The 13342-nt window shown below is 52.7% G+C and overlaps 1 protein-coding gene across 1 annotated transcript; it reads left to right on the top strand.

The window, feature by feature from the left end:
• The first annotated feature begins 1425 nt into the window (after positions 1-1425).
• On the top strand, positions 1426-11273 carry LOC149970247 (uncharacterized). Its single transcript, XM_090228340.1, has 3 exons — positions 1426-3187; positions 10788-10902; positions 10991-11273. Exons 1-3 carry the CDS (start codon positions 1426-1428, stop codon positions 11271-11273), a joined length of 2160 nt encoding a protein of 719 aa, XP_090084466.1.
• Positions 11274-13342: the final 2069 nt, after the last annotated feature.

Below are 13342 nucleotides of genomic sequence, written 5' to 3'. Positions count from 1 at the left end.
ATCTCACAGCTTCTGCCTGCTCTTACGACAGAGGCTGCCACTACAACTGCAGCCCACACTACAACATCCAATGCCACCACAACTGCAGCTGGTACTACAACAGCAGTTGCCATTACAACTTCCCCTGTAACCACAAATTCCCCTGTCACCACAACTGCAACCCACACAACAACTGCCAATGCCACGGCAACTGCAGCTGGTACTACAATAGCAGTTGCCACTACAACTTCCCCTATAACCACAACTGCAGCCCACACTACAACAGCTTCTGCCACCACAACTGCAGCCACTCTTACGACAGAGAATGCCACTACAACTGCAGCTGCTACTACAACTTCCCCTGTCACCACAACTGCAGCTAACACCACAACTGCAGCTGCTACAACAACTTCCCCTATCACCACAACTGCAGCTAACACCACAACTGCAGCTAACACCACACCTGCATCTAACACCACACCTGCAGCTAACACCACACCTGCAGCTAACACCACACCTGCAGCTAACACCACAACTGCAGCTAACACCACAACTGCAGCTAACACCACAACTGCAGCTAACACCACAACTGCAGCTAACACCACAACTGCAGCTAACACCACAACTGCAGCTAACACCACAACTGCAGCTAACACCACAACTGCAGCTAACACCACAACTGCAGCTAAAACCACAACTGCAGCCACCTCCAAAACAGCCGCTGCCACCACAACTAAAGAAAATACTTCAACAGCAGTCGCCCCTACAACTTCCCCTGTCACCACAACTGCAGCCGCCACTACAACAGTCCCAGCTACCACAACTGTAGCCGCCACTACCAATTCCCCTGTCACCACAACTGCAGCTGGTTCTACAACTGCCGCTGCCACCACAACTGCAGCAGCTCCTCATACAGCTGCTGCTACTACAACTGCAGCTGCTACTACAACTTCCCCTGTCACCACAACTGCAGCCGCCACTACAACAGTCCCAGCTACCACAACTGTAGCCGCCACTACCAATTCCCCTGTCACCACAACTGCAGGTGGTTCTACACCTGCTGCTGCCACCACAACTGCAGCAGCTCCTCATACAGCTGCTGCTACTACAACTGCAGCTGCTACTACAACTTCCCCTGTCACCACAACTGCAGCCGCCACTACAACAGTCCCAGCTACCACAACTGTAGCCGCCACTACCAATTCCCCTGTCATCACAACTTCAGCCGCCAATACAACAGTCCCAGCTACCACAACTGCAGCCGCCACTACTACTGCCACCACAACTACAGTCTTTCCTACGACAACTCCTGCCACTACTGCAGCCATTACAATCACCAGAACAGCATCCACCACAACAAAAGCTCCTGTCAGCAAAACTGCAGCCCACACTTCAGAAGCCACTGCCACCACAACTGCAGCTGCTACCACAACTGCATCTGCCAATATGACAGTAGTCACAACAACCACAAGTACTTCCACAACAACATCACCTACCACAACTGTATCCAGCACTACCACAGCCCCTGTCACCACAACTGCAGCCTCTACAACAACATCCCCAGCCAACACAACAGCCGCTGCCACCACAAATGCAGCCACTCCTACGACAGCCCCTGCCAACAGAACTGCAGCTGCTACCACAACTGCAGCTGCCACTACAACAGCAGCCCCTGCCACCTCAACTGCCACCACCACAACTGCATTTGCGACTTCGACAACTCCCAATGCCACACCAACAGTATCAGCCACCACAGCCGCCACTACAACAGCCCTTGCCACCACAACTGCAGCCACAACTGCTAAAGCCCCTCTCACCACAACTGTAGCTGCAACTACGTCAGCCCCTGCCACCACAACTTCAGCCGCTACAAGAACAGCATCTGCCATCACATCAACTGCATTTACCACTTCGATAACTCCCGCTGCCACCACCACAACTGCAGCCGCCACCACAACTGCAATCGACACAACAGCCAATGCCCCCACAACTGCTCCCACTACTACTACAGCCCTTCTCACCACAACTGTAGCCGCAACAACGTCAGCCCCTGCCACACCAACTTCAGCTGCTACCACAACAGCAGCTGCCGCAACCACAACTGCATCTGATACTACGACAACATCCGATGTCACCAAAACAGCAGTCGAAACTGCAATAGCCCCTGTCACCAAAACTGCAGCTTCTACGACGACAGCCCCTGCCACCACAAATATAGTCGAACTACTACGACAGCTCCTCCCACTACAATTACAGATGTTAACGACAACAAAATCTGCCACTATGACAATAGCCTCTGCCACCACAACTGCTAACACCACAATTTCAGCCGCTACCAGAACAGCATCTGCAACCACATCAACTGCATTTATTACTTTGACAACTCCCGCTACCACAACCGCCAGCACAACAGTACCAGCCACTACAACTGCAATCACCACTACAACAGCCACTGCCACCACAAGTGCTCCCACCACTACTACAGCCCCTCTCACCACAACTGGAGCCACAACTACTTCAGCCCCTGCCACCAAAATGTCAGCTGTTACCACAACAGCAGCTGCCGCAACCACAACTGCATCTGATACTACGACAACATCCGCTGTCACCACAACAGCAGCCGCCACTACAAAAGCACCTGACACCACTACTGCAGCTGCTACTACAACAGCAGCCGCCACAATAGCTTCCCCTGTAACCACAACTGCAGCTAACACCACAACTGCAGCCGCCACCAAAACAGCCGCTGCCACCACAACTAAAGAAGGTACTACAACAGCAGTCTCCACCACAACTTCCCCTGTCATCACAACTGCAGCCCACCGTACAACACCCACTGCCACCCCAACTGCAGCTATCATCACAACTGCAGCCGCCACTACAGCAGTCCCAGCTACCACAACTGTAGCCGTCACTACGAATGCCCCTGTCACCACAACTGCAGCTGGTTCTACAACTGCCATTGCCACCACAACTGCAAACGTTCCTCATACAGCTGCTGCCATTACAACTGCAGCTGCTACTACAACTTCCCCTGTCATCACAACTGCAGCCCACACGACAAAAGACGCAGCCACTACAATTACAGATGCTAACACAACAGCAGCCACCACTAAAACTTACCATGTCGCCACAACTACAGCCAACACGACAACAGCCGCTGCTACCACAACTGCTCCCACCACCACCACAGCCGCTCCTATGATAGGTGCGACCAGTTCAACTGCAGATGCTACCACAGCTTCCCCTGTCACAACAACTGCAGCCCACACTACAACAGCCAATGCCACCACAACTGCAGCTGGTACTACAACAGCAGTTGCCACTACATCTTTCCGTTTAACCACAACTGCAGCCCACACTACAACAGCTTCTGCCACCACAACTGCAGCTGGTACCTCAACAGCAGTTACCACTACAACATCCCCTGTAACCACAACTACAGCCCACACTACAACAGCCAGTGCCGCCACAACTCCAGTCACTCTTACGACAGAGGCTGCTACTGCAACTGCAGCTGCTACTACAACTACCCCTGTCACCACAACTGCAGCCCACACTACAACAGCCAATGCCACCACAACTGCAGCTGGTACCTCAACAGCAGTTGCCACTACAACATCCACTGTAACCACAACTGCAGCCCACACTACAACAGCCAATGACACCACAACTGCAGCTGGTACCTCAACAGCAGTTGCCACTACAACATCCACTGTAACCACAACTGCAGCCCACACTACAACAGCTTCTGACACCACAACTGCAGCCACTCTTACGACGGAGGCTGCCACTACAACTGCAGCTGCTACTACAACTTCACCTGTCAACACAACTGCAGCCCACACTACAACAGCCAATGCCACCACAACTGCAGCTGGTACTACAACAGCAGTTGCCACTACAACTTCCCCTGTAACCACAACTGCAGCCCATACTAAAACAGCCAATGCCACCACAACTGCAGCCACTGTTACGACAGAGGCTGCCACTACAACTGCAGCTGCTACTACAACTCTACCTGTCACCACAACTGCAGACCACACTACAACAGCCAATGCCACCACAACTGCAGCTGGTACCTCAACAGCAGCTGCCACTACAACATCCCCTTCAACCACAACTGCACCCCACACTACAAAAGCTTCTGCCACCACAACTGCAGAAACTCTTACGACAGAGGCGGCCACTACAACTGCAGCTGCTACTACAACTCTACCTGTCAACACAACTGCAGCCCACACTACAACAGCTTCTGCCACCACAACCGCAGCCGCTCCTACGACAGAGGCTGCCACTACAACTGCAGCTGCTACTACAACTTCCCCTGTCACCACAACTGCAGCCCACACTACAACAGCCGATGCCACCACAACTGAAGCTGGTACTACCACAGCAGTTGCCGCTACAACTTTCCCTATAACCACAACTGCAGCCCACACTAAAAAGGCTTCTGTCGTAAGAGTGGCTGCAGTTGTGATGGCAGAGGCTGCCACTACAACTGCATCTGCTACTACAACTTCCCCTGCAACCACAACTGCAGCCGCTCCTACGACAGAGGCTGCCACTACAACTGCAGCCCACACTACAACACCCAATGCCACTACAACTGCAGCTGGTGCTGCAACAGCAGTTGCCACTACAACTTCCCCTGTCAACACAACTGCAGCCCACAGTACAACAGCCAATGCCACCACAACTGCAGCCGTTCCTACGACAGAGGCTGCCACTACAACTGCAGCTGATACTACAACTTCCCCTGTCACCACAACTGCAGCCCACACTACAACAGCCAATGCCACCACAACTGCAGCTGGTACTACAACTGCAGCTGCTACTACAACTTCCCCTGCAACCACAACTGCAGCCCACACTACTACAGCTTCTGCCACCACAACTGCAGCCACTCTTACGACAGAGGCAGCAACTACAACTGCAGCTGCTACTACAACTTCACCTGTCACCACAACTGCAACGCACACTACAACAGCCAATGCCACCACAACTGCAGCTGGTACCTCAACAGCAGTTGCCACTTCAACATCCCCTGCAACCACAACTGCAGCCCACACTACAACTGCTTCTGCCACCACAACTGCAGCCCACACTACAACAGCCAATGCCACCACAACTGAAGCTGGTACTACAACAGCAGTTGCCACTACAACATTCCCTATAACCACAACTGCAGCCCACACTACAACAGCTTCTTCCACCACAACTGCAGCCACTCTTACGACAGAGGCTGCTACTACAACTGCTGCTGCTACTACAACTTCCCCTGTCACTACAACTGCAGCCCATACTACAACAGCCAATGCCACCACAACTGAAGCTGGTACTACAACAGCAGTTGCCACTACAACTTCCCCTGCAACCACAACTGCAGCCCATACTAAAACAGCCAATGCCACCACAACTGCAATCACTCTTACGACAGAGGCTGCTACTACAACTGCAGCTGCTACTACAACTGCAGCTGCTACTACAACTTCACCTGTCACCACAACTGCAGCCCAGACTACAACAGCCAATGCCACAACAACTGCAGCCACTCCTACAACTGCAGCTGCTACTACAACTGCAGCTGCTACTACAACTTCCCCTGTCTCCACAACTGCAGCCCACACTACCACATCCAATGCCACCAGAACTGCAGCCGCTCCTACGACAGAGGCTGCCACTACAACTGCAGCTGCTACTACAACTTCCCCTGTAACCACAACTGCAGCCCACACTACAACAGCCAATGCCACTACAACTGCAGCTGCTACTAACACTTCCCCTGTCACTACAACTGCAGCCCATACTACAACAGCCAATGCCACCACAACTGCAGCTGGTACTACAACAGCAATTGCCACTACAACTTCCCCTGTTAACACAACTGCAGCCCACACTACAACAGCCAATGCCACCACAACTGCAGCAGCTCCTACGACAGAGGCTGCCACTACAACTGCAGCTGCTACTACAACTTCACCTGCAACCGCAACTGCAGCCCACACTACAACGGCCAATGCCACCACAACTGCAGCTGCTATTACAACTTCCCCTGCAACCGCAACTGCAGCCCACACTACAACACCCAATGCCACCACAACTGCAGTCACTCTTACGACAGAGGCTGCTACTACAACTGCAGCTGCTACTAAAACTTCCCCTGTCACTACAACTGCAGCGCATACTACAACAGCCAATGCCACCACAACTGCAGTCACCCTTACGACAGAGAATGCTACTACAACTGCAGCGCATACTACAACAGCCAATGCCACCACAACTGCTGTCACCCTTACGACAGAGGATGCTACTACAACTGCAGCTGCTACTAAAACTTCCCCTGTCACTACAACTGCAGCCAACACTTCAACAACAAATGCCACCACAACTGCAGCCACTCTAACGACAGAGGCTGCCACTACAACTGCAGCTGCTACTACAACTTCCCCTGCAACCACAACTGCAGCCCACACTACAACAGCCAATGCCACCACAACTGCAGCCACTCTTACGAAAGGGGCTGCTACTACAACTGCAGCTGCTACTATAACTCTACCTGTCACCACAACTGCTGCCCACACTACAACGGCCAATGCCACCACAACTGCAGCTGGTACATCAACAGCAGTTGCCACTACAACATCCCCTGTAACCACAACTGCAGCCCACACTACAACAGCCAATGCCACCACAACTGCAGTCACTCTTACGACAGAGGCTGCTAGTACAACTGCAGCTGCTACTACAACTTCACCTGTCACCACAATTGCAGCTGGTACCTCAACATCAGTTGACACTACAACATCCCCTGTAAACACAACTGCAGCCCACACTGCAACAGCCAATGCCACCACAACTGCAGCTGGTACTACTCCAGCAGCTGCCAATAAAACTTCCCCTATAATCACAACTGCAGCCCACACTAAAACAGCCAATGCCACCACAACTGCAGCCGCTCCTACAACTTCCCCTGTAACCACAACTGCAGCCGCTCCTACGACAGAGGCTGCCACTACAACTGCAGCTGCTACTACAACTTCCCCTGTAACCACAACTGCAGCCCACACTACAACAGCCAATGCCACTACAACTGCAGCTGCTACTACAACTTCCCCTGCAACCACAACTGCAGCCCACACTACAACAGCCAATGCCACCACAACTGCAGCCACTGATACAACAGAGGCTGTCACTACAACCTCAGCTGCTACTACAACTTCCCCTGTCACCACAACTGCAGCCAACACTACAACAGCCAATGCCACCACAACTGCAGCCCACACTACAACATCTTCTGCCATCTCAACTGCAGCGGCTCCTACGACAGAGGCTGCAACTGCAGCTGCTACTACAACTTCCCCTGCAACCACAACTGCAGCCGCTCCAACAACAGAAGCTGCAACTACAACTGCAGCTGCTACTACAACTTCCCCTGCAACCACAACTGCAGCCCACACTTCAACAATTTCTGCCACCACAACTGCAGCCGCTCCTACGACAGAGGCTGCCACTACAATTGCAGCTGCTACTACTACTTCCCCTACAACCACAACTGCAGCCCACACTACAACAGCCAATGTCACCACAACTGCAGCTGGTACCTCAACATTAGTTGCCACTACAACATCCCCTATAAGAACAACTGCAGCACACACTACAACAGCCAGTGCCACCACAACTGCAGCTGGTACCTCAACAGCAGTTGACACTACAACATCCCCTGTAACCACAACTGCAGCCCACACTAAAACAGCCAATGCCATCTCAACTGCAGCTGATACTACAACTTCCCCTATAACCACAACTGCAGCACACACTACAACAGCCAATGTCACCACTACTGCAGCTGGTACCTCAACATCAGTTGCCATTACAACTTCCCCTACAACCACAACTGCAGCCCACACTACAACAGCCAATGCCACCACAACTGCAGCTGGTACTAAAACAGCAGTTGCAACTACAACTTCCCCTGTCACCACAGCTGCATCCCACATTACAAAAGCTTCTGCAAACACAACTGCAGCCACTCTTTCGACAGAAGCTGCCACTACAACTGCAGCTGCAACTACAACTTCACCTGGCACCACAACTGCAGCCCACACTACAACAGCCAATGCCACCACAACTGCAGCTGGTACCTCAACAGCAGTTGCCACTACAACTTCCCCTGTCACCACAACTGCAGCCCACACTACAACAGCCAATGCCACCACAACTGCAGCCGCTCCTACGACAGAGGCTGCCACTACAACTGCAGCCCACACTACAACACCCAATGCCACTACAACTGCAGCTGGTGCTGCAACAGCAGTTGCCACTACAACTTCCCCTCTAACAACAACTGCAGCCCACACTACAACAGCAAATGCCACTACAACTGCAGCCGTTCCTATGACAGAGGCTGCCAATACAACTGCAGCTGCTACTACAACTTCCCCTGTCACCACAGCTGCATCCCACATTACAAAAGCTTCTGCAAACACAACTGCAGCCACTCTTTCGACAGAAGCTGCCACTACAACTGCAGCTGCAACTACAACTTCACCTGGCACCACAACTGCAGCCCACACTACAACAGCCAATGCCACCACAACTGCAGCTGGTACCTCAACAGCAGTTGCTACTACAACATCCCCTGTCACCACAACTGCAGCCCACACTACAACAGCCAATGCCACCACAACTGCAGCCGCTCCTACGACAGAGGCTGCCACTACAACTGCAGCTGGTACTACAACAGCAGTTGCCACTACAACTTCCCCTGTCACCACAACTGCAGCCCACACTACAACAGCCAATGCCACCACAACTGCAGCCGCTCCTACGACAGAGGCTGCCACTACAACTGCAGCTGCCACTACAACTGCAGCTGCTACTACAACTTCCCCTGTCACCACAACTGCAGCCCACACTACAACAGCCAGTGCCACCACAACTGCAGCTGGTACCTCAACAGCAGTTGACACTGCAACATCCCCTGTAACCACAACTGCAGCCCACACTACAACAGCTTCTGCCATCTCACAGCTTCTGCCTGCTCTTACGACAGAGGCTGCCACTACAACTGCAGCCCACACTACAACATCCAATGCCACCACAACTGCAGCTGGTACTACAACAGCAGTTGCCATTACAACTTCCCCTGTAACCACAAATTCCCCTGTCACCACAACTGCAACCCACACAACAACTGCCAATGCCACGGCAACTGCAGCTGGTACTACAATAGCAGTTGCCACTACAACTTCCCCTATAACCACAACTGCAGCCCACACTACAACAGCTTCTGCCACCACAACTGCAGCCACTCTTACGACAGAGAATGCCACTACAACTGCAGCTGCTACTACAACTTCCCCTGTCACCACAACTGCAGCTAACACCACAACTGCAGCTGCTACAACAACTTCCCCTATCACCACAACTGCAGCTAACACCACAACTGCAGCTAACACCACACCTGCATCTAACACCACACCTGCAGCTAACACCACACCTGCAGCTAACACCACACCTGCAGCTAACACCACAACTGCAGCTAACACCACAACTGCAGCTAACACCACAACTGCAGCTAACACCACAACTGCAGCTAACACCACAACTGCAGCTAACACCACAACTGCAGCTAACACCACAACTGCAGCTAACACCACAACTGCAGCTAACACCACAACTGCAGCTAACACCACAACTGCAGCCACCTCCAAAACAGCCGCTGCCACCACAACTAAAGAAAATACTTCAACAGCAGTCGCCCCTACAACTTCCCCTGTCACCACAACTGCAGCCGCCACTACAACAGTCCCAGCTACCACAACTGTAGCCGCCACTACCAATTCCCCTGTCACCACAACTGCAGCTGGTTCTACAACTGCCGCTGCCACCACAACTGCAGCAGCTCCTCATACAGCTGCTGCTACTACAACTGCAGCTGCTACTACAACTTCCCCTGTCACCACAACTGCAGCCGCAACTACAACAGTCCCAGCTACCACAACTGTAGCCGCCACTACCAATTCCCCTGTCACCACAACTGCAGCTGGTTCTACAACTGCCGCTGCCACCACAACTGCAGCAGCTCCTCATACAGCTGCTGCTACTACAACTGCAGCTGCTACTACAACTTCCCCTGTCACCACAACTGCAGCCGCCACTACAACAGTCCCAGCTACCACAACTGTAGCCGCCACTACCAATTCCCCTGTCACCACAACTGCAGCTGGTTCTACAACTGCCGCTGCCACCACAACTGCAGCAGCTCCTCATACAGCTGCTGCTACTACAACTGCAGCTGCTACTACAACTTCCCCTGTCACCACAACTGCAGCCGCCACTACAACAGTCCCAGCTACCACAACTGTAGCCGCCACTACCAATTCCCCTGTCATCACAACTTCAGCCGCCAATACAACAGTCCCAGCTACCACAACTGCAGCCGCCACTACTACTGCCACCACAACTACAGTCTTTCCTACGACAACTCCTGCCACTACTGCAGCCATTACAATCACCAGAACAGCATCCACCACAACAAAAGCTCCTGTCAGCAAAACTGCAGCCCACACTTCAGAAGCCACTGCCACCACAACTGCAGCTGCTACCACAACTGCATCTGCCAATATGACAGTAGTCACAACAACCACAAGTACTTCCACAACAACATCACCTACCACAACTGTAGCCAGCACTACCACAGCCCCTGTCACCACAACTGCAGCCTCTACAACAACATCCCCAGCCAACACAACAGCCGCTGCCACCACAAATGCAGCCACTCCTACGACAGCCCCTGCCAACAGAACTGCAGCTGCTACCACAACTGCAGCTGCCACTACAACAGCAGCCCCTGCCACCTCAACTGCCACCACCACAACTGCATTTGCGACTTCGACAACTCCCAATGCCACACCAACAGTATCAGCCACCACAGCCGCCACTACAACAGCCCTTGCCACCACAACTGCAGCCACAACTGCTAAAGCCCCTCTCACCACAACTGTAGCTGCAACTACGTCAGCCCCTGCCACCACAACTTCAGCCGCTACAAGAACAGCATCTGCCATCACATCAACTGCATTTACCACTTCGATAACTCCCGCTGCCACCACCACAACTGCAGCCGCCACCACAACTGCAATCGACACAACAGCCAATGCCCCCACAACTGCTCCCACTACTACTACAGCCCTTCTCACCACAACTGTAGCCGCAACAACGTCAGCCCCTGCCACACCAACTTCAGCTGCTACCACAACAGCAGCTGCCGCAACCACAACTGCATCTGATACTACGACAACATCCGATGTCACCAAAACAGCAGTCGAAACTGCAATAGCCCCTGTCACCAAAACTGCAGCTTCTACGACGACAGCCCCTGCCACCACAAATATAGTCGAACTACTACGACAGCTCCTCCCACTACAATTACAGATGTTAACGACAACAAAATCTGCCACTATGACAATAGCCTCTGCCACCACAACTGCTAACACCACAATTTCAGCCGCTACCAGAACAGCATCTGCAACCACATCAACTGCATTTATTACTTTGACAACTCCCGCTACCACAACCGCCAGCACAACAGTACCAGCCACTACAACTGCAATCACCACTACAACAGCCACTGCCACCACAAGTGCTCCCACCACTACTACAGCCCCTCTCACCACAACTGGAGCCACAACTACTTCAGCCCCTGCCACCAAAATGTCAGCTGTTACCACAACAGCAGCTGCCGCAACCACAACTGCATCTGATACTACGACAACATCCGCTGTCACCACAACAGCAGCCGCCACTACAAAAGCACCTGACACCACTACTGCAGCTGCTACTACAACAGCAGCCGCCACAATAGCTTCCCCTGTAACCACAACTGCAGCTAACACCACAACTGCAGCCGCCACCAAAACAGCCGCTGCCACCACAACTAAAGAAGGTACTACAACAGCAGTCTCCACCACAACTTCCCCTGTCATCACAACTGCAGCCCACCGTACAACACCCACTGCCACCCCAACTGCAGCTATCATCACAACTGCAGCCGCCACTACAGCAGTCCCAGCTACCACAACTGTAGCCGTCACTACGAATGCCCCTGTCACCACAACTGCAGCTGGTTCTACAACTGCCATTGCCACCACAACTGCAAACGTTCCTCATACAGCTGCTGCCATTACAACTGCAGCTGCTACTACAACTTCCCCTGTCATCACAACTGCAGCCCACACGACAAAAGACGCAGCCACTACAATTACAGATGCTAACACAACAGCAGCCACCACTAAAACTTACCATGTCGCCACAACTACAGCCAACACGACAACAGCCGCTGCTACCACAACTGCTCCCACCACCACCACAGCCGCTCCTATGATAGGTGCGACCACTTCAACTGCAGATGCTACCACAGCTTCCCCTGTCACAACAACTGCAGCCCACAATACCACAGCTGCTGCAACCATGACTGCAGCTACCACCACAACAGTCCCATCTACCACAACTGTAGCCGCCACTACGACTGCCACTGTCACCACAACTGCATCCGCCACTACAACAATAGCCTCTACCACCACAAGTGCTGCCACAACTACTACATCATCTCCCAAAATTGTAGCCGCCACTTTGACAGCCCCTTTCATCACAACTGCAGCCTCTACTAGGAAAGCACCTGACACCACAACAACAGTCGATACTATGACAGTTCCATTCACTAAAATTGCAGATGCTACCACAACTTCATCTGCCACTAAGACAGCCCCTAACACCACAAGTGCATCTGCTATCACAACTGTAGCCACCACTACTACGACAACAGCAGCTAAAACCACAACAGCAGATGTGATGACAGGGGCTTTTGTAGTGACAACTGCAGCCCACACTACGAAAGCCGCTGCCACCACAACTGCTGTCACCACAACTGCAGCTGCTACCACTACAACTGCAGCACCTACTACAACTTCCCCTGTAACCACAATTGCAGTCGCTACATCTAGAGCTCATGCCACTACAATTGCAGATGCTACCACAACTCCATCTGCCACTACAACAGCAGCCGCTGCCACCACAACTGCAGCCACCACAAGTGTAGCCGCTGCCAAAACAGCATCTGCCACCACAACTGCAGCCGTCCCAGCCAACACAATTGCATCTGCCACTACAACAGTAGCCCCTGCTTCCACAGATGCTGCCACCACAACTTCAGCCGATACAAATGCATTTACCATTTCGACAACTCCCGCTGCCACCTCAACTTCCAAAACCACAACTGCATTTTCGGCTTCGACAACTCCCAAAGCCACCACAACTGCAGCCGCCAACCAAACAGTACCAGCCACCACAACCGCCACAA

Source organism: Oncorhynchus mykiss, chromosome 30 (assembly GCF_057628025.1).
Source record: "Oncorhynchus mykiss isolate SJ-2025 chromosome 30, ASM5762802v1, whole genome shotgun sequence".
Classification (NCBI taxonomy): domain Eukaryota; kingdom Metazoa; phylum Chordata; class Actinopteri; order Salmoniformes; family Salmonidae; genus Oncorhynchus; species Oncorhynchus mykiss.
This window is presented reverse-complemented; position numbering and strand designations above follow the sequence as displayed.

Excerpts from the sequence above, each read along its gene's own strand:
- LOC149970247 (XM_090228340.1), top strand. The coding sequence starts at position 1,426 with ATGACAGTAGTCACAACAACCACAAGTACTTCCACAACAACATCACCT. Across the intron at positions 3,188-10,787 it reads CACAGCCGCTCCTATGATAG|AACTGCAGCTGCTACCACAA; the intron begins GTGCGACCAGTT and ends CCCTGCCAACAG. Across the intron at positions 10,903-10,990 it reads CTCCCAATGCCACACCAACA|CTGCAACTACGTCAGCCCCT; the intron begins GTATCAGCCACC and ends CCACAACTGTAG.